General features: G+C 40.5%; 2 protein-coding genes across 2 annotated transcripts in view; both read left to right on the plus strand.

Annotated features, from left to right (window-relative positions):
- LOC140148677 (MICOS complex subunit mic25-a-like) overlaps nucleotides 1-21,913 on the plus strand; it is a 358,926-nt gene that overhangs the window by 43,732 nt on the left and 293,281 nt on the right. The window lies entirely within an intron of this gene.
- LOC140148664 (tetratricopeptide repeat protein 41-like) overlaps nucleotides 1-21,913 on the plus strand; it is a 37,267-nt gene that overhangs the window by 1,900 nt on the left and 13,454 nt on the right. The window contains 10 exon segments of the mRNA XM_072170700.1: nucleotides 850-1,517; nucleotides 2,044-2,230; nucleotides 13,494-13,680; nucleotides 14,725-14,930; nucleotides 16,069-16,223; nucleotides 16,839-17,137; nucleotides 18,012-18,154; nucleotides 18,591-18,830; nucleotides 19,552-19,768; nucleotides 20,140-20,317. Of these exon segments, the coding sequence (XP_072026801.1) occupies nucleotides 930-1,517; nucleotides 2,044-2,230; nucleotides 13,494-13,680; nucleotides 14,725-14,930; nucleotides 16,069-16,223; nucleotides 16,839-17,137; nucleotides 18,012-18,154; nucleotides 18,591-18,830; nucleotides 19,552-19,768; nucleotides 20,140-20,317 (2,400 nt within the window). The 5' untranslated portion in view covers nucleotides 850-929.

Genomic DNA, 21,913 nt, shown 5'->3' on the forward strand with positions numbered 1-21,913 from the left:
ATGGAAGTTCAGAGGTAAACACAGCCAATCACGATGGGTGATCGCATCAAAAATGTTGCTAAAATTGCACTTCAACAAAATTTTACACTGTTCAAAAGGCCCTCAAAAGATACAGTTGACTCTAAGGGGGCAAGCATTTTTTGGCACACCATTTGGAAATTTTACCGTGGGGGGTGGAGGGGGAAGGAGCTCATAATTATTAGGACCGGCATAATAACAGCCAGATTTGGTAATTTTGAAGTGTGATATGCTTACTTTGCAAATGTTCTTACTCAGTTTTACTATACTAACATGACTAACTAGTAAACTAGCTTTGCATTTTTGTGCACAATTTGCTACCGTGTTCTGTAAATCTACTTAACAGTAGGTATACTTATAGGTCTAACTTTAAGTCAAACTTCAAAGTGCAATTCTGGTCTTAAAAACTTGAAGTATATTTTGGCCCTTTAAAATTCTCATCAGAACCTGTTACTGTTAGATTTGAATTTGGTAGAGCTGAATGGGTGTGACAGATTGTTTTGCAAGGTCCCTTAGATTTGGTGGTCAGCACTATGCCTGCTCCTGTACTTTATTCTCATGGTTCATTTATAAAAATAGTTTTTATAAAATAGCTTGAAGAAGTTTAATTAAATTGTGTCAATACTCATATTAATTAAATCACAGAAAAACAATCTTTGGCTGGAACATTTATACCACAGTTCCTATTTATTGAATTATGGCTGTTTGAAATTCATAACATAGCAGATAATAAAGTGCCTTAATTTATAATGACTTGTACAAAATGTAAATTATGTTCTTTTATATGCTACACTCAGTAACAGGTGTATCTCTGTTTCTTCTCTTTTTCAGGTTACATGTAAGTGAGATAGGCCAGCAAGAGCATCACATTCGTACCTTCGTATAATGTGGGTGTTTTTACTCGCTTCACAATGGCAACACCTAGCCTTAACCCAAGCATCAGTCAAGTTAAGCGCAATTTTACATGGAGAGAACCAGTGAGGCCGTTCATAAGCTCAACATTCGTAGATTTTGAAGAGGAAAGAGATCATCTAGTGCGTCAGATCTTTCCTCAACTTAACTCTCTTTGCCACAGTAGAGGAACGCTTTTTTGCCCCGCTGATCTCCGGTGGGGTATCAATGAGGAGCAATCTCAATCTGGGCATGTAATTTCTCTTTGCTTGGACTACATCAATCAGTGTACCCCATTTTTTATCTGTCTGTTGGGAGAAAGGTATGGGTCCCACCGTCCAAAGAGTGCACCTCCATTGCCAGCTTCCAACAAAGATCTTCCAAATGATGCCCCTTGGTTGGATGTGAATTTCTTGAGAGCTGCTGCTAATGGCCATAAGTGGGTCTTACAAGAAGCCTGTCAAAAGGCCAGTATTACTGAACTCGAAATTATCCAAGCTGCCTTCCTCAATGATTCCAAATACTGCCGATTTTACTTCCGAGATGTTAGACACATTGAGAACAAGTTTACTGATGTACCTAAAAGTGAGAGAGGAGAGAAGATTAAGGTAAATGAAATTTTCTCATGAAATCGTGTGTATGTTTTGTAAAAAAGAAACTTCAGCATGTCCAAAATACTGTCTGATTTCTTGTGTTCATAGAACTGTTTGACATGCTCTGCCTCCCAAAAAAGTATTAAAGGAAATGACATAGAGAGATTGGTAGTACGGCTTTAATTGGTGGCCCATTGTTTCATTACCCAGCAGGAAAACTATCTTCCAGTTTAATAAAGATTGGACTACAGTGGACCCAGAATGGAAAATCATAATATAAACCAAGACTTAAGTTTGTTAGGCATATAATTGGAGAAATGAATAAGACTCATAACATTGTGTACCATATTGATATAGCATGTTCACTTACGCTAGTTGCACATCACATCATGTGTGACTGGTGCACGTTAATGTGAATTTACACAAGCGTGAGTTGGGACTTTACTGACGCACACACAGTAATAAAACCAAACAATTTACCTGAAAAAACTTGAGTTTAGTTTTACAGGACTGTATTCTTTCCATCTTCTCTGTCTTTTAGCCTTATTTAACAGAAAATGAAGAATGTGAATTGAAGGTAACTGAACTGAAGAAGGGGATTGTAGCTCGGGGTCTTCCAGTTAAGTTTTACTTCACTGCCGAGGAACTTGGTATACAAGTGTTAAATGACTGGAAAGCTATCATCAATGAGGTTCATCCTCCACTGCAGAGTTTTTTATCAAATGTTGGTGAGTATTAGCATGCTATTTACATTTTTGGCTAATTGTGGATAAGTCAACAAATGAGTAGGCTTTGAGTTACCATTTATCCATAAGAAAACACACAGTATGAGTTAAGGTTGGTCTGAACCCTGGAATTATGGAAACTTTCGGGCCTCATAACTGCTAAATTGTTGGTGTAAAGTATATAAAAGTATACATATTTAGAATGGCAAAGACTTGATAAGTTCATCTGTGAGGTCAAATTTTGGCAAAAATGCTCATTTTTGGAGATAATCCCAAAAAACGGGTTTTTTTATTAATTTTTAAAAACTAGATAAAAATATCTAGGAGCCGGTTTTTTTTTTTTTTTTTTTTTGACCAACTTCACCAAAAATATTTAAAATTTGGGCGAACATCGTATTTTTTGACCATTTTTGGTGCAAATTTCTCGAAGTTGGTCGAAATTTAAAAAAATGAAAAAATTGCTCCTAGATATTTTTATCTAGTTTTTAAAATTAATAAAAAACATTTTTGGTCTAAGAATTTTTTTTTTTTTTTTACGTTGTACTAAAAAAAAAAAGTGGGCCAAAAAGGTTTTTTTTTTTTTTTTTCCATAAATGAGCATTTTGGCCAAAATTTGACCTCACAGATGAACTTATCAAGTCTTTGCCATTCTAAATAATAAAATATGTATACTTTTATATCTGGATCTGGATCTGGATTAGTTACTGCCCAACGCCCCTGGGAAGGGGTCACGCGAGCAGGGTGGTGCTAATCTGCAGATGCTTTGGTTGCTTATTTCTTGCTTTCTTTATCTTTGATGTGCTGTTTGACTGATGTTTTAAACTTGTCCTTGTCTTCTATGTCTGTGATTTGGTATGGTAGGTTGTTCCAGTCCTTAATTGTGCGGTTCATGAATGAGAATTTTAAACAGTTTTTTGATGCTGGTTATTGTGTAAATCTACTATGTCGTGAGGCGCGTTGGACGGGGCGCAGGATATTATGCATTGGGATGGCGAGGTGACCCATCAGAGCTTGCTGGAAGACTGAAATTCTTGTTGTCTTCCTCCGATCTTCAAGAGGCTCCCACTCAAGCTCTTCTTTCATTGATGTAACACTGCTGTACCGTTCATAATCTGCCATTACAAATCTTGCTGCCCGATTCTGCACAGCTTCGAGCTTTTGTATGAGTTCCTGTGTATGTGGGTCCCACACGGATCCACAATACTCCATCCCTGGACGGATGAGAGATTTGTAAGCAAGATTTTTTATTTGCCTAGAACATGAATACAGGTTCCTCTTAATAAATCCCAGAGTTCTATTTGCCTTTGCTGCTGTATTATTAATGTGTGAGTTCCAAGTTAGCTTTGAGTTTAATGTTACCCCAGGTATGGGTACTCGCTAACTTCTGCTAGTGAAGTATTGTTTAAGGTGTATTTGTACTCTAATTGCTTTCTTGCATGTGTAATTTTGAGGACAAAGCATTTTTGGCATTAAATTTCATTTGCCATTTAGACTGCCAGGAAGAGTGTTCAGATCTTTTTGTAACATATCGGCATCCTCAGATCCGCTAATTTTTCTATAAACAACGCAGTCATCTGCGAATAATTTCACAGAAGATGTTAAGTTCTGGGGCAAATCATTAATAAAAATGAGGAAGTCCAGTGGACCAGTAACTGTGCCCTGTGGGACACTGGATTTAACGTCTACCCAATCCGAGCACTGACCGTCCACAACAACTCGTTGTTTCCGTTGTGTTAAAAATGCCTTGGTCCATTCGAGTGTTTTTCCCCGAATACCATAATTATCCCCCGGGGGGCCACTATAGTGTCAAGAGGGGGTATCAGGCGCGCCCGAGGACTCTCAAAAGCACCCTAAACAAGTATTTCCGAGACTGAAATTTTCCCCCTTAAACAAGTATAAGTTGCACGATTTGCTACCCTAAACAAGTAGTTGTCTTTTCCCCAACCCTAAACAAGTAATTGATGCAATTATTACCCCTAAACAAGTAAACACACAGAACCCAGGCGGCGAAAGTGGCATGATAGGGCTAGCAATTTGTGGCAAGCCGTCTGAATTTTGAGCCATACAAGTTTACGTGGTGCTAAAGCTTACCTCAAAGTTCATGCAGTATGTCCAATATTTTCAAGATTTTTGGGCCAATAATTTCCCTTTTGGATCACAGGTCCAACCCTTTTTATTGAAATATTGTAGAATTTATTCTTTGGGATTGTGATGTACCCATTTCTCCACATATCCAAGAGAATTTTGAACTGCAAGTCCAATGACGCAAATTACGACCATGGCGATTGCAAACCACACATTGAAGTTGGAAGAAGACGGCAAACACGGCCAGTTTAGCTTGGTTTATTTCCTAATTTCGTCTTGATTTAAAACATCCCAGAGCATTAATTATCATACTGGATTTAGTGGTAAACCCAACCAAAATCCTGAAACTCATTGATTTATATTTTAAGAAAGCCAAAATAGTTCCAAATTATTCAATCGTTGTGTTTGTAAATACCCCGGTAAAATTTCACACATGTCAAAAGTTCATTGACACAGCTTGTTTACAAACCTAGAAGTTTGTGGTTGCTTTGTTGCTCCTTTAGACCATGTTCCGATCAACCAAATTTTCTGGGCTGGAAGCCACCAAGACTATGAATATTAATGAGTTTAAAGAGGTTCGGCCAATCAGAAATCCTCTTATATTTTTCCTCATAATTTATTGACTCCACAGTTTAGAAAAAGCATATTGATTGGTTGTATATTCTGAACAACAAGTTGTGACCTCGTCCGGGGACCTCGTGTTTAGTATGCTAGCTGGGCCAGTATAGGGATCTGTCATCTCTGACAGCTAAAAGATGGCTTTTAACTGCTTTTGGGGTGTAGGAAGAAGACACTTTCCTTTCACTTTTCATGAATGAAGGAGAAAGCACAAAATCCCAAACTTGACAAAACTACCCTAAGTACGTAAGAGCTCCAAAAACATACCCTACTTATACATAGAACTACCCACCTTCAATGTTGATACAAATACAAATTGCATTAATCTACCGATTATGCGAAACACAAAAACCCTCTCACACAGAGATTTTTCTGACCTGTCCCTCAGACCGACCTATCGGCGCCCTTTGAGTTGAGCGCATGCGTGCAACGATCCCTGTTCAAAATTTTTTGTCACCGCCCAAGAAAGACGTGTTGCTTATGAGCTCCGGACGGTCGTGCTTGTTGGTGAACGATTTTGTGTACTAAAACAGCCGTGTATTGCAATCGGAAGGATAGCAGTTATAGCGGAGAGTGTTAAGTATCATGGGGAACTTTTAAACTCATTAAACTATCGGGATGTGTCCTTTAGTCGAATTTTTCGATTCGCGATCGCCAAAACATGGCGGTCGCTAATCTAAGGATACGCCCTTTGTTACCGTGTGATTGCCTAGCTTTTCGGAAGGCATTGCTAGAGCGTCCGCTGTATAGTTTAATCACACAATTTATTCTATATATGATATCCGTAACTTGTTATACTCATATAGCGTTTTCCCTGTTGTTCTTGGCAGTTGTTAGAATTAGACTAGTGACAACATACCAGAGACGTACAGTAGGTGAAAGTTGTGTGATGGTGGATTGCTACTATCAGTGAAGCTATATCAAGTCGAGTGACGGGTTTTATAGTCATATTTATATAGAGATATATTCTATATAATCTCTATTTTGTGCCGTTTCTCTGTGTAGATTGAATAAAATTTAATCGAAATCTAATTACCATAATAAAGATTATACCATCTTGCTAGTACTTTGAAGTGACCTGTATTCTCTATTGATTTCCCGTGGAGGACACCATATTATGTCTTCCCGTCGATGTGCTAAGTGCCCATCTCCGGTTCCTGGCTGGGACCCTCATTTACTTTGTTATGTTCATCGTGAGTGTTCGCGTTCCGCCAGATGTACCATATGTATAGGGATTTCAGAGGAGCAGTTTGACGCTTTGGAGCGAGGTCAGCAGTTGGGAATTAGACCATCCAAGCAGAGACCTTCAAAAGGTGGTAAGTCGGGTAAGTTAGTTGAGAAACGAAGCTGCGTGATAGCAAAGGAGGCCGCCACCGCTTAAGTTAGGGCGGCAAGGGGCTACCGATGCTAGGGCTCCTGCCCTTTTCTCTGGTTCAGGTTCCCCGGGAATCCTGAATTGGGGTCAAAGGCTCAGACACGAGTAGGGGTGCGACTGTAGTGCCACAGAAAATGTCAGAGTTGGGACCAGCAGTTAGTACAGGTGCGCAAGTGCCGGGAACACAGCTGGTCTCGATACAATGAACCCAGTTATTAGTACAGGGGAAACCCCAGGAAAGTGCAGGGTTCATCGAACTTACTCATGAGTACAGGGGTCACCCCGGAAAGTGGTTGGTTCCAAAGATCTACCCATTAGTACAGGGGTGAATAACCCCGGAAAATAGGAGGATCTGATACTGGTTCTCTCGCTAGTAAACAGTCTGTTCTGTTGAACACGGGGGCCAGGATCTAGTGTTGCCACGAGTAAGGGAGCGATCCCGAAAGTGACAAGGGACCCACTAGGCTTAGTTCGGAGTACAGGGGGAAACCTCTCGAAAGAAACGGAGCCAGTGGTAGACCCAATTTCTAGTAACGTGGGTCCCCTCGTGAACGAGACTAGATCAGTAATGAAAGGATCGGTAGATGCGGAAGGTGCTACCTCGAGCCTATCATTGGCCCCCCCGTTACATGCAAACCGGGATATCCAGGGTAGCGTGGACATGGGCGGAGCCCCCCTGATAAGTTATTATCATCAGGTATTGATCCGACTGCTCAAGTTACTCATGAGCGGTCTCAAGAGGATGTTCATCCTTTGATAGTCGATCACCTAGGGTCATGCTTGATGGGTCGAATTATTCAATGATGAATAACTCCCCAAGTACACTACATCAAGTGTTCAATCAAGAAGCGCTGACCTCGGATTCTCCCAATACGGTCGATAATCCTCGAGGTTATACTAGTGTTTATCAATCAACTAGTCAGCAGGGACCCAGCGGTCATTCAACTTTCCCGCAAGGTCGAGAGTTGCCAATCGCGGCTAACTCGCGCCCAATCCCAACTTGTATACTACTGTACCACAGACCGGACAGTGGCAACAAGCATGGGGGTGCCAGGAGTTGGTATACCCGTTAATCAAGGGAATTTCCCCAATGCTGGGCCGTGGATGAATCCGCAGCAATGTGGGGATGTGTTCCTCCTTGGTTTAACCCGCAGATGTTCGGACTTGGACAGACTCAAGTTCAGAATACTCGGGGTACTTCGGGTAGGGAACGTAGAGCACCTAGGTCGGTACCAGTACGACAGCAGCCGAGTAGGCGGTCGACACCGGTGACGGTAACTCGCGACCCTACGTTCCCAGTGACACCTAATGCATCGCAAGGTGCAGGCGTGTCCTCTCCTTCAGTTGGCGTTATGTCGGGTCTCCTATCAGGTTACACTGAGGGATCGACCATGACAAACACTTCTGAAACACAGGAGTCTGAATCACAGATCGATGTTGGGTCGGATTCAGATACCAGTGAGGGTGAGGAAGACTCTGGCGAGGAGGGAACGTCACATGAGATGACGCCATTTCCTCCGGCCCGTACTGAGGGCGCAAGTGAGTCAACGCTAGTGGGGTAGATTCTATACCACCCGGTTTTCCGAAGGAGACCCCGGACACGTTACGTCGTCTAGCTCGTAACTTAGACTTGACGTATGGTCCTGAGGTAACCGAGGAGACACCAAGCGTCCTTCTAGGAGGCTTGGGGGTAGGTAGTGGACTACACACATTATCTGGTGTCACTCTTCCTGCCGAAATACTTGGCTATTGGCAGGCTCTTGATAAGAAAGGAGATCATCGTGGATCCTTGTCTTATAGAGGGCCGCCTACGGAAAAAACGCTCCGTGTGTCTGAGAAGGACTATAACGGAATGTTCGGTGCCCAGGTATAGAAGGGGACGTTGCTAAGTTCTTACCTCACCAAGTGAATAAGAACCACCCACAATCGTTCTCCCCATATTGGGAGGAACAATTAAAGTCGGTGGATAATTCTCTCAGAGTATCTACCAGACTTTCAGCCTTTTCTTCTTTGTTGACCTCGAGTGTAGGTCATCAAGTGAAGGAGCTGTGTGGGGAGGATTCCGATCTTTATCGGGATTGTGAGCTAGCGGCAAAGCTTTCCTCTACTATCATGGAGGAATCTATGCTACTGACTCACAGAGCAGTCCTACTTAGGCGGGAGAACGCTTGTGCCTCGTTGAATCTCGTTTTCAACAAAGACTTGTCAGAAAAGTTGAAAGAGACTCCGTGGCACAAGCCTCACTTTTGGTGATGGGTTTTGTTCAGTGGTTGATACACTCGCAACTAAACTCAACCAAGAGAGAGCTCTGCAGGAAAAGACTTCGTCTTTAACCAAGAAAGGCAAGTCTAGGAAGAGGAGGTCAAGAGGTCATGCCAAAGTCAAGGTGACCGGACAAGCCTCTTCCAATGTGACGCCACAAGCTCAAGCACCTGCCCGCCGCCTCTTCCGCCCCTCGGGGTAAGAAGAGAGCAGGCACAGGAGCGGGCGGCAATCCTCCAAGAGCAAAGCGCTGCGGGGAAAGTCGCCTCGCACCTGAGGGCACGGGCGGCCAGCGTGTTCACCTTTACTGGTGAACCCTCCACCAGGGGTTTCCCCACAGGTGGGCGGCCGCACAGACATACGCCTGGCATGGGAAACCATCAGCCCGGGCTCATGGGTGCTTGGGGTAGTGAGCAGGGGTTATCAGTTAGAGTTTACCACAACCCCTCCGTCGCAGAACCTGCAGAGGGAGACAAGATTACCAGCCCTCTAGTTCAGAGGCAGGTACTGCTATACGAAGTTTCAAATCTACTTCAGAAAAATGCCATAGTCCCAGTCTTCCCCCCCTTTCAAGGGGGGTTTTGGTCGAGCTTCTTTCTGGCTCCCAAAAAGACTGGAGACTGGCGCCCCATCCTGAATCTCAAACCATTGAACAAATATATCAAACCACGAAGATTCAGGATGGAGACTCTGGCAACGGTTCTGACATGTCCAATCAAAGATTGCTGGGCAACGTCAAGAGATTTGAAAGATGCGTACCTGCATGTACCCATCCACCCGAACGACCAGAAATGGCTCAAGTTCAGGGTGAAAGACCAGACATACATGTTTCGATGTCTTCCATTCGGTCTTTCCACAGCCCCACGGGTCTTTACTCGTATAGTAAAGACAGTGGCGGCTTATCTCAGACGAAAGGGCGTCAATTCAGTGCGTTAACCTCGACGACTGGCTGATATACAGTCGGTCGCTGGTAGAGGCTCTGCACCATATAAAAATGGTTCAAGAGACCGTGACGAGTTTGGGTTTTGTGATAAATGTGAAGAAATCCAACTTCGTCCCGACACAGATCCCCCAGTTTCTGGGGGCCCGTCTGCACTTATCGGAGGGCCTGGCCAGGCCCTCTCCGGAGAGAATTATGAACATAATACAATGCGCCAAGATTCTCAGTGCAGAAAGTCACGCCCAGCCACTGCTTGGCTAAGAGTGTTAGGACTCATGGCCAGTCTAGTAGACCTGGTGCCGAATTGTCGTATGCATATGAGACCAATTCAGCTGCACCTACTGGCGTTTTACAGACCCAGTTGCCACTCAGTTTACAGGATGGTTCCAATGTCGGAACTGATCCGCGACAAACTCAAGTGGTGGTCCACGACGGCCAACCTGAACATAGGGGTCAGATTTCTGCCCCCCTCCTCAGCTTACCATCACGACGGACGCGTCGAAGATGGGCTGGGGGGGTCATATTCAGGATCAGACGGCTTCGGGCCTGTGGTCCCCAACGGAAGCCAAGTCTCACATCAACTTGTTAGAACTCTGGGCAGTAGAAAGAACGATCCAGGCGTTCAAGATCAGTTGATGGGTTGCAAGTTCATAGTGCAGTCGGACAATTCGGACGGTGGTAGCATACATCAACAAACAAGGAGGTACAAAATCTCCCCTGTTGTGCATGCACACTCTTCGCTTGTTGAAGAAGTGTCACCATCGAGGAATGTCACTCAAGGCTATCCACATAGCCGGGGTCACACACATTCTAGCGGACGACCTCTCTCGAGGTCGAGGTGCGGGCCCGACAGAATGGGCACTGTCTCCTCAGGTGGTCCAAACCATCTTCCGAGTAATGTTTTATCCGACAGTGGATCTGTTTGCATCAGCAAGCAACCACCAACTACCAGTATATTGCTCCAGGATGCGAGATCCAAGAGCACTGGCGGTAGACGCACTACACTTGAACTGGAGAGGAATGACGGCCCACGCATTTCCTCCAATTTCGCTGCTACAGAGAGTAATACAGAAAATAGCCAGCGAAGATTGCAACATAATACTCATAGCACCCTTTTGGCCAAGGCATCTATGGTTTCGCCCATGGTGAACCTTCTCATAGGTACACCTCGGTTTCTTCCACAGTTACCAGACCTCCTGAGACAGCAGGATCTGGAGACAGTGGTGCCGACCATTCAGCTGGGTCATCTGAGGTTAACTGCATGGCCGTTATCAGGCAACGCTGCGAGGAGAGCGGCTTTTCACAAAAGCTGCTAACCTCATCACCCACGGTAGAAAAGACTCAACACTCGGAATCTATTCTGGACGCCTGGGTCGATACTACAAGTGGTGCGAAAAGACAAATTGCTCTCCTGCCAGAGCAACTCAGTCTCAGATAGCCGACTTCCTCACGGAAGTGTTCGACTCTGGCTTACAGGTAGCCACAGTTAGCAACTATAAATCGGCTATCGCAGCGATCCATAGGGGATTTGAGGACGGATCAACTCTATATAAGAATGACTACATCCGTCTTCTCCTCAATGGCATGTACAATTCTCGCCCCCTAAACGTAGAATCGTTCCTGCATGGAATCTAAGCAAAGTTTTGGAGCTTCTCAAAGGAGCACCATATGAACCGATGAAATCTGCCACGCTATTTAGAGATCACTCTCAAAACGGTCTTTTGGTAGCGCTTAGCAACCGCCGTCGAGGTCGGAATTGCAAGCTTTATCGCTCAAAACTCTTGTTTTTTCACGCTTAATGGCGTCTCTATGACCTTTAAAGTAGGTTTCATAGCTAAAAATGAACGCCAGACGTTTCAACACGGGTCCATCTTGCTTCCGAGGATTGGCACTAAGTCATCCGTACGAGAAGATAGACTATGGTGCCCTGTGCTGGCTATCGAACACTATATTTATAGGACCAGTAATATTAGGGGATCGACTGACCAACTTTTTATAACCCATGCTAAACCTAACAAGGCAGCTTCGAAACAGACACTAGCACGATGGTTGGTTTCGCTCATAGTAGATGCTAAAGCGTTCGAAGGAACATGTGCCCCGCGGCACATTCTACTAGAGCAGTTTCAGGCTCGTGGGCATTTCAGAAAGGGGTCACTCTGAACGAGATTTGCGAAACTATATCTTGGAGCACCGCCTCACTCGTTTACTGATACATATCTGCGTAATGTCGGAGAGGGCGACTCCAGGGTCAAGTTCGCTAAAGCAGTCTTGACGAGGACTTGACTAACAGACAATAAGGGTAAGATAACAATTAGCATTAATGTCTTAATCATTGATTGTCTAACCTTATTTGTTTTCAGGAATGACCAGGTCGTAAGTGTATTGAATAACTTTACTTGTAGACATTCTTGAAATCCTATTGTCTTTTTAGTCTATGTTTTGCTTTTTAAGCAATTCTTGTTTTTGCTTTTCAAGCAATTTTCAGGATTTTTGCTTTTTAAGCAATCTTCTTGGTATCTTGCTTTTTAAGCAAAATGGGATTTTCCTGACCTCGCGTCTAAATAACAGACCGCACCTCTACCACCTATTAGCGGTGCTAGTCAATGTTAATGCAATTTGTATTTGTATCAACATTGAAGGTGGGTAGTTCTATGTATAAGTATGAGTAAAACAAGAGTGTTTTTTCATACTAATAATAGAAGTCTACCCACCTGAATATGTTGATCCCGCCTCCTTAACCCCTTGCGGTATGTTATTTCTCTGGGCGGTGGGGACTGAACAGGATCGCTAGACGCATGCGCTCAACTCAAAGGGCGCCGATAGGTCGGTCTGAGGGACAGGTCAGAAAAATCTCTGTGTGAGAGGGTTTTTGTGTTTCGCATAATCGGTAGATTAATGCAATTTGTATTTGTATCAACATATTCAGGTGGGTAGACTTCTATTATTAGTATGAAAAAACACTCTTGTTTTACTCATTTTACACCAATTTTACATGAATTTGATACCCTATTCACGTTACGCACGTAACGTACCCTAGTCTGAAAAAATACCCTTTTTACGTGAATTTACGGACGTGCCTGATACCCCCCTTCACCATTACAGTGGCCCCCCCCGGAATTATCCAACTTCAGTAGCAAGCGTTGGTGCGGCACCTTATCGAACGCCTTTTCGAAATCCATGATTATAACATTCACTTGTTGCTTTTGATCAAGGTGGGTAGCTATTTCTTGTATTGTATTAATTAACTGAGTCTCGCAAGAATGTTTTTTGCAAAAACCATGTTGATTTGCGCACAAGATACCATGTCTATCCAGATGTTTCGTGATATTAGATTTTAGGATATGTTCAAAAACCTTGCTGCTAACTGAAGTTAGATTTACAGATCTATAATTTGCTGGGTTTGTCTTGTCCCCTTTTTTAAAAATTGGAGAAATGTTTGAAATCAGCCAGTCACTGGGAACAATTCCACTATCATAAGAAAGCTGGCAAATGATTTTTAAAGCCAAACCAATTTCTTTTGCGGTTAATTTCAGATATTTAGCGGAAATTCCGTCTGGGCCTGTATATACTTTAGACCAACAATTTAGCAGTTATGAGGCCCGAAAGTTTCCATAATTCCAGGGTTCAGACCAACCTTAAATCCATTGGTACACTAGATTTTTATTAGCAGAGGTAGAGTGTGTGGGGGTATGTATACAGGGTGTATTGGCAAGTGTTAGCAGCATCCCCCATCCCCAAAATGACAATTCAAGAAAGGTCCACCAAAAAAGTGCACTTCGGGACAAACAAGTCTACATATTGGAGTTGTCGCACCCAAAAGAGTACACCTACCTTGATAAAAAGGTCCACTTGTTTCCAAAGTCAGCACCCTAAATGAATCCTAGCTAAATCCTATTTGATTATCACCATAAATTTAAGGAAGTAAAGATCTGGAGCAGATAGTAATGCAACTTTTATTCAAATTTTGATTTATGCTACGTTTTCAGACAGTGAATTGTTCCAGGAATGGGCTGCCCATGAAGCTTATGCTGAGACAAGAAGAAGAGTATTCATCAAGACAGACAACATCAAAGAGTTATGGGAGAAGCTCCATCAACATGGAGAGTCAGCTATGGAAAAAGACAGGCCAGAGGAGGATGGATTGAATTATACTGGGTATAGGAGAAGACAAAGGTGATTTGAATGCCTCAATTTGTTGTTTAATTTAATACCTTTCTCTTAATTTACAATTTATAATTACTTAAATATATGAAATGCAGTTGAACAACAGGAAAAATAGTAGACAAATTTGACAAACTTCAAAAACTAGGATACTTCACTTTTATGGTAAAAAAGGAGCAATATGACATGGACCAAATGTACCAGTCATCCTGATCACGTGTTTGGGTGCACATATACAAGTACACACCTACCCCAAACCACATATGTGCTGTCTATATTTCTTATTTTGTTATTATCATGTTCATGTATTATGTATATATATAATTTTAATCAGGTCTTCCAGGGAGACCAGTACATTTGTATTGATGGAATTTCCTGAATAAATACGAATAAATAAATAAATAAATAATAAGGAGGACCATGCACACAATTATCCAAGTGCGGACTGTGTACCTTGGTTTCAACCGTGATGCAGAGGACATATTCAGCCATTTTTTGTGCTTAATTTTCATACATACAAATTATATGCAAAACAGTGCAACCGTGGACGTGCCTAGTATATAGTCTGTATACAAATGCAATGATGAGAAGTATATAAAAGTATACATTTTCAGAAAAGAAATGATACAAAAAAATCCAACTAGCATAAAAGATTCCTGCAAAAATGAACAGTGTTTGAGAAAATCTCATAATTTGATTGTACTTTTCTGAATACTGACTCAAGAAAGATATATAGACTATAACCAATAGGGGACTTATTGTCAAATGCATTAATGTGTTTCTAGTCTGTTACATAAGTTTGGAACCAAGGACTGTTTGCAGTTGTGTGTGCATCCATGTTTAAAGGTGTGTTTTCATACAAACATTGGCAATTGACCGCAAGCACATACACTCACACACACCCACAAACACTTGCATACAAAAAACACCCAAAAAGGTTTCCCTGTTAGAATAGTTAGAATTAAGAACTCCCTGTACACATGTGTATTGTTAAGGATAAGAAATATATTGTGCCACAGACAATAATTGTATTTATGAATTCTTGTTTTGCTACAGGATTGCAGATTCCAAATCCATATTTGCAGTGGTAGGAGATAGAGGTTGTGGTAAATCAGCAATTTTAGCTAATTGGGTCAAGTCTTTCTCAACCCTGAACCCAAACACCAAGGTGATTTCTCACTTTGTGGGCAGCAGCTCACTTAGTGGTGACATTACTAGCTTCTTGAGGAGAGCAACCTATGAATTACGAGGAGAATTTACAGGTATGTCAAAGTAAAATCCAATTAAAGCTAATTCAATAATGTCAAATTCAAACCTAAACTGATTTAGCTGGCTTTAATTCTGTTCAACTGACCCCATCCATCCGAAAAAGTTTTTTAAATGTGTTGAACTGGATTTGCAGCTGGTTTCAGTTAAAGCCTTAATGTACGATTTCCGTCAAATTTAATTTTGTTATTCTTTATTCAAAATGTTGAAATAATATTAGTAATAAATGCCGGGAAAGGTTGCTGTCCATTTTAAGTTGAAATAACAAGGTAAAGTGAAAGAAACCCCACTGGTTATTTTGGCCATTTAACATGCAGTTCTATGGGAGGACATATTATCATAATTTTTAAATTATGATAACATGTTGAACTTTGCCCTGTTGACCTACAAAGACAACAAATTTGGCCGATTCCATTTCGGTGCAAGTTGGGACATGTGTAGACATTACAAATATACAAAAAAATCAGGTTTGAAAAAAATAACCAATTTCATATTATAAGATCGTACATTATGGCTTTAAACCCAATTATTTTGGATCAATGATAGGTATAGCTTTATTTAGTAGAGATAGTTTAATTTAGGTTTAGTAAATAGATTTATCAGGTTTGTTCTTCAAATCATATAACAGGTTTTGTGTGACAAAACAAGTAACTTTTTACTTACTAATATCTCATCAGAGGACTTCATCAGATCTGAGCATCATGACCCACTTTTGAAGTCTGGAAAAGAGACTACACACAAGCGGAAGTCATTTTCCCGGGAAAGTGGATCAGTGCTCAGATCTGATGCTCAAATCCTCTGATGAAATGGATAAAATATTAGTAAGTAAAAACTTACTGGTTTTGTCAAGCAGAAATTGTTATTTGATTAGGTTCGTTTATTAAACATAGCACAGCCACACACACCTTTATGTTTTGTTTTTTTTGTTTAACCTGCTTACAAAGCCACTCCATTCCCAACCTAATGTGTCATGTATCCACAAGTCACCCATTGGATTTCTACTCATGAAGAAACAGACTCACGACCATGTACACCATGGGAGCCATAGTCACATGCAATAAATACACTGAAGTTCTCTTGAATTTCTGTACAGATTTAGTCATAACACATCTTTCTCTTTTGATATTCTCACAGGAACTGAGACACAAAGCAGTCATGACACAGAAGATCTATCTGACTTCCATAGGATATGTGAAGCATTTATTGCTGCCATTAGTCTTGGACCTTGTGTACTAGTGTTGGATGGTATTGATGAATTAGGCCCAACTTTGGGACTTGATATTCATCAGGTAATCATGATTGACAATATTCAGGGGTTGAGTTTTGAAAATAACAGGCATGCTACAAATCGCACTTCTGGAAATGTTAAGGCAAGCTGTCTGGTGGGCTATTAAATTGTACTCGGTAAGAAGTTTAGGAATTGAGGTGTGCCACAAATCGCACTTGGACAGACGATTTAAGGTGTGGGATGGTGTGCGATCACACTTGCATGCCTTAAAACTCAATCCCAGAATATTGAAAATGTTTGCTATCCAAACTAACCTTCAAATGTAAAGGTTATAAGGGTTTTAAGTTTCTATAGTCCAAAGTCGAGTCTACTGTCTGAGGTGGTTACATGCATCATTCCGATGGTGTGTATAGTTAAATTATGTGAAGCAGCAGGATAAATGATTTTAAAATGAATAATATACTTATGAATAGAGGTTATTCACAGTGCTAAATTTGATAAAATGCAAGAATCCGCCTGATGACAGACTAACTTTGAGAACACTGATAGGTGGCGTTATGTTGAACAAAGATAATAAGGCCTAACAGAAGATAAAGTCTTGCCTCCTCATATTTACCTAAATTTTTAAAAACATCATAATATTTAATATATATGTTGTGATTTTCTCTAATATTAGGTAAAACAGTTACCATGGTTACCAGTTGAAATACCCAAACAATGCAAAATTGTAATCAGCACCATCAGATCAGATTTGACCTACAAGTGCCTGTGCCAACATGAAGACACCATTCTCAATGTAGTACCTCTGTTTGATAGCACCAATGACAAAGGCAAAGTCATCACAGACATGCTGGCTGCACATTGCAAACACCTGGATCAGAATCAAGTAGATATGGTGGTGGAGTCTAAGTTGAGTGATCATCCTCTGTACCTTTCAATATTAGCCAATGAGCTGCGTGTTGGTGGGACATACAGGTGAGTAGACTTGTAGCTACAATGGCACACTTTTTGTATGGGAATGTAAATAAGCTACCCCATTCCACCTGATCAATGTTGAATCCTGCAATTTTGCTAATGCATGTCCAGTAGTAGTGACAATTGACTGGTGTGGAAGGGGAAGGTTGGGAGGTTAGCGAAAGATTTAGGCTTGCCACCAGTGACATTTCAGCATGTGTAAAAGAATGCAAATAAGGCCATAATACAGTGCAACATTATGTGATAGTAGGAGTACCATAAACTATAAGCAGTAGCATTGTAGTTTAGATGCTACATCATGTCTGCAGTAGTAACTTTGAATTTGCATATATAATCACCTCAACATTTATAATTATTTTATCTATTGTTTCAGTCACATCAGTTGAGCTTTGAAGAATGATGCAATGATAAACATGCAAAAGTACAGATTGGGGATTTTGTGATGAATGAATTGGTGACTTAAATAAGCAAAAGGATTGGGTGGAAACTAATCAAAAGTTGTGGGTACATTATGTTTTAAAGTGATTTTTTAAGGTCAAAAGATTCTCCCTCAAGCAGCACTTCAAACAATCTTTATAGACTGACCAGCTGGCTTTTAGCCACTCTGTCATAAAAATTGTTGGCTTCGGTTGTTGTTACTCAAAATAATTAAAATGTTCACTTATTTTTAAACCATTTGGGTATTTTGCAGTCATTTATGTATTTTGTTCCAGTTCATTCCCATATTACAAATTTGAGATTCCACATGTTATGGCCCTGGATCTCTGTGGAATAATTGCCATGAATACACCATGCATGGAAGATATATCTCAAATTTTCTTTCAATGTCTGGTACCTGATAATTTCACAAACCTGTGTCTTTTAATATTTCAAGAAATTTGGGTCAGCTTTTGGAGCAGTATGTGCAAGCAGATTCCTTCAGAGATTTGTGGAGGTGTGTAATAAGTAGATGGACAAAAGATTATGGATGGGACTTGGACGGCAGATTTTCAGCTTCATCCAAAGGTCGACTAGACAGTAAGTATAAGTGTGTTGTATTGTTAATCAGTGCCACTCACAGAATCCAATGGTACGATTTAGGCCTAATGCTTGGCAGTCAAGTTTATCAAGCATCCAAGCAAAGATTACTGCTAAACTTTGGTTCACCTAACATTTGGTACTGACGTGTGGGTACATTTTGCTGGTTGCAGTATTGAATCGTGCACGTTAAGTTAATCACACTTGTGAAAAAAAAAAAAAAATACTTTGACATCACCTCCAATCATGAGGTGAACTAAAGTGAAATGCAATTCGTACAGTTACTGCAACATTCTCATAGGGTTGGTAGCTCAGATTTCTAGGTCCTAACTTCACAATTACATTATTAACCAATATTTTTGATGTAACATACAAGTTGTTTTTAAGTTAATACTTCGGTAAAATCATTACAATTTTGTCCTATTACATTTTTCAGGTCTGTCAGGCTGGGTTTCTGATATGTTGAAATTGATAGCTTGTTCACGCCAAGGACTCGGTGAGACTGAACTACTAGAAATTCTCAGCATGATGGGATATACAGGGTCATTGAATGTTACAACCTTTGACTTTGCCATGTTGCGGTCAGCAACGTTTGATGCACTCTTTGAGAGGCCTGGTGGTCTTATGAACTTTTTCCATCAGCATTTGCGAGAAGCAGTTGAATTTTCCCTACTAGGTAAATTAATTAGGATGAGAAATGTATGTACATGTGCAAATGTGTCCTTATGGAGCATACAATGTAGCTATGTAGTAGTTAAGAGTCTGGCGTAATCAGATACTAGGCGCACCTATGTTTCAGGTTACTTGTAAGAAAAAGAAAAGGTTTTAAAAAATCAATACCGGTATATGCATGAACCTACCAACAGGTCCTATCTAATCTGTATGCATTATTTTACTGATGTAGTGTGTAAGACTTAGTGTATAAATATACTTTAATTTGTTGTATACATGTAAAATGTTGCATGGATATAGGGTCAACAGAAGAATTTGATTTCTGTTGACCTATAGCCACCCTTTGAATCAAGGAGTTAGGTGGAGTTTTTTGACACATTCACTTGAATCAAATTTGGTATTTGGCATTTTTCTTGCTATCCAAGAGTGTATGAAAGTGATATATCACATTATAATTACTCAATCTTTTGTCCTTCAAAAAATTGCGACTTTGTCGGGGTTTGGTGGGAGCAGGTCTCAAATGTGAGTATGTGGAAATGTACATTTGACAAATCACAGGGGATTGTGAAAAACATGAGATCTCCTGGAATTCATGAGAGTGTACAGCTTTCTTGGTGCATGTCCATGTCCATTTCAAATTTGGACCAAAATCATCCTGTCATTTGAAAATTAATTTTAGTCAAACTTGCACTTACTTATTTCTTATAATTTGTTCCCTTCAACAGGTCTAATAGGTGGTACAGGTATTGACACACCATCATCATCAGTGATAAATTTCTTGCCTCGTTCAGGACAAAATCAAGTGAAGAGACAGTGTCATGAAATACTAGCTAGTTACTTCTGGAAACAACCACCAAGTTTGAGAAGGACGGAGGAGTTGACATACCAACTAGAAAAGTGTGGTGATTTGGAGAAATTGTTTGAAATAGTCACTGATCCAGAGTAAGTTTATTTTTATGTCATTCTGCTATTTTGATATTGTTTGATGATATGACTGATGATATGGCTGACTACAGACAAATCATACATTTTACTCTATAAACCTTGTGGGCCACTAGTAGTTAACTACTGCTAAATTATTGATCACAAATGACACAGCTGTGAGCTGTAGCATATAAAGTAGATGAAAATAATTATATGTATCAAATTAATTTTGACCATGGTGAAGTTGTCCTACATCTGTCATGTACATGTATGGATGTTTATGAACCTTTGAATTTAATTGTGGAAAATCATTGTAAATGTAAGTCATATAATGTATATTCCTCAACTGCTTATGTGCTATAATGTGTAAATTTTTTTCACTTTAACAGTGTGTTCCTGATGATGTGCAGTGATGGTAGTCATAGGATATCTTTAAGATTAGATCTAGTACGCTACTGGCAATGCCTTGTGACTGCTGGTCATGATGCAGGAACAGCATATGTAGACATGGTGATGAAAGCAGCTAGTAAAGAACAAGGAGACACAGATGAGTTATCACTAGCAAAGGTAAGAGGTATGGTAGTACAAAATTGGGTTCTAACTCAAAATTGCAATTGTTCAAACTGTATCTGGTACCAACATCCCGACAACTACACTTTGTTTCACCTCGAGTTTGGTAGTGACATCGACAAAAGTGTGTATTTTGCTGGTCCCAGTATAGAAGCATGTCATCATCATCATCATTGTCCTGTCATGACATGAGTCCTAGAATCTCTGATTCCATCTGTCCAACATGTCTTCTGTCTGCCTCTTCTACGATGCGATGCTCCTCAACCTGACCTTGAACAATGATCATCTCCAAGCAATCTCCATCTCTTCTAGAAAATGGCCAAACTATTGAAGTTTGTTGTGATCAATCTTTTGGCATAATGAAGTGTGACTTCCTATTTCGTCGGCAGAGTGCTACACTATCGTAAGTGCAGTAGAATGTAATAGCTGCCATTTGCAACATTTCAATAAATGTACTTATTTTTAACCAATAACACTAGAAAAACACCTACCGTAACTACATGTAAATGATGTGATATCTTGGGTTAGCTTAGTGGCCATCAGGCAAGTAATACAGAACATCAACACTTTACAATGAGGGGATGTGCTGCAATAATACTAGGTGTTTTACAAAAGGCAGCTATTACATTCTAATGCACTTACGATAAGTGTAGCACTCTGCCGATGATTTGACTTCTGACAAATTCATTTGTTTTGTGTTCTTTCCAAGAAATTCTCAACATTCACATTTTCCACCAGCACTTCTGTTCCAAAGCTTGGATGCTAGCTCTTCCAATAGCCTGTGTTTCAGACTCATAAGTGGCTATCAGGAAAATCACACATTTTAACTTAACCCCGCAGAGTGTCTATACACAAGCATACAGGCGGCTTGTCAAAAGTGTAAAAGGTCACTACTGAACTGGAGATGAAACAAAGTGTAGCTCATTGTACAGGAGGAACAGCTGTCCCTCGTCTGACTTATCTCCTCCAACTTTGGTGTACTATACAGGGATGTAAATCTTCAGGAAATTTCCTGATTTCAGGAAATTTTGCTTAGATCTTCCCTGTACAAAGTATAGGAAAATACACATTTTCAGGAAATGTTAAAGCAGTTTCAGGAAATTATGTCAGTGCTTGTTTTCATCCTGACTATAAATGGATCATCAATTCCAGAACAAATTAGCCATGTTTAAATAGCCTGAATTTGCTAAACACTTCTATCTTATGTAATAAATGAATAATATTATTGGGTTGAAATGGTTACTACTACAATACTAGGGTTTCTTGTTGACCTACCAGTCCATTCTGAAAAATAACACCAAATGCTCTGTCTAATAATTTTGGTGACCTTTAAGTGTTGCTTGGCATATTTCTTGTGATTTAGAAAGATGAAAACTGAAAATGGGACACATCTTGAGGAATACCATGCATCCTTAGGTACCATGTTCATTCATAGGTGGCATATTTTTCCCAGAAAAAAGAAAGAAGTTGTTCATAATTCTATGAGGGATGAACAGCTCATAAGATTTAGCTGTCTGTTTAAAATATTGTATTGTATATTGATGTAAAGTATAAATAATATTATACATGCAAGTGAAAAATTATCATGAAGAC

Source organism: Amphiura filiformis, chromosome 3 (assembly GCF_039555335.1).
Source record: "Amphiura filiformis chromosome 3, Afil_fr2py, whole genome shotgun sequence".
Lineage (NCBI taxonomy): Eukaryota > Metazoa > Echinodermata > Ophiuroidea > Amphilepidida > Amphiuridae > Amphiura > Amphiura filiformis.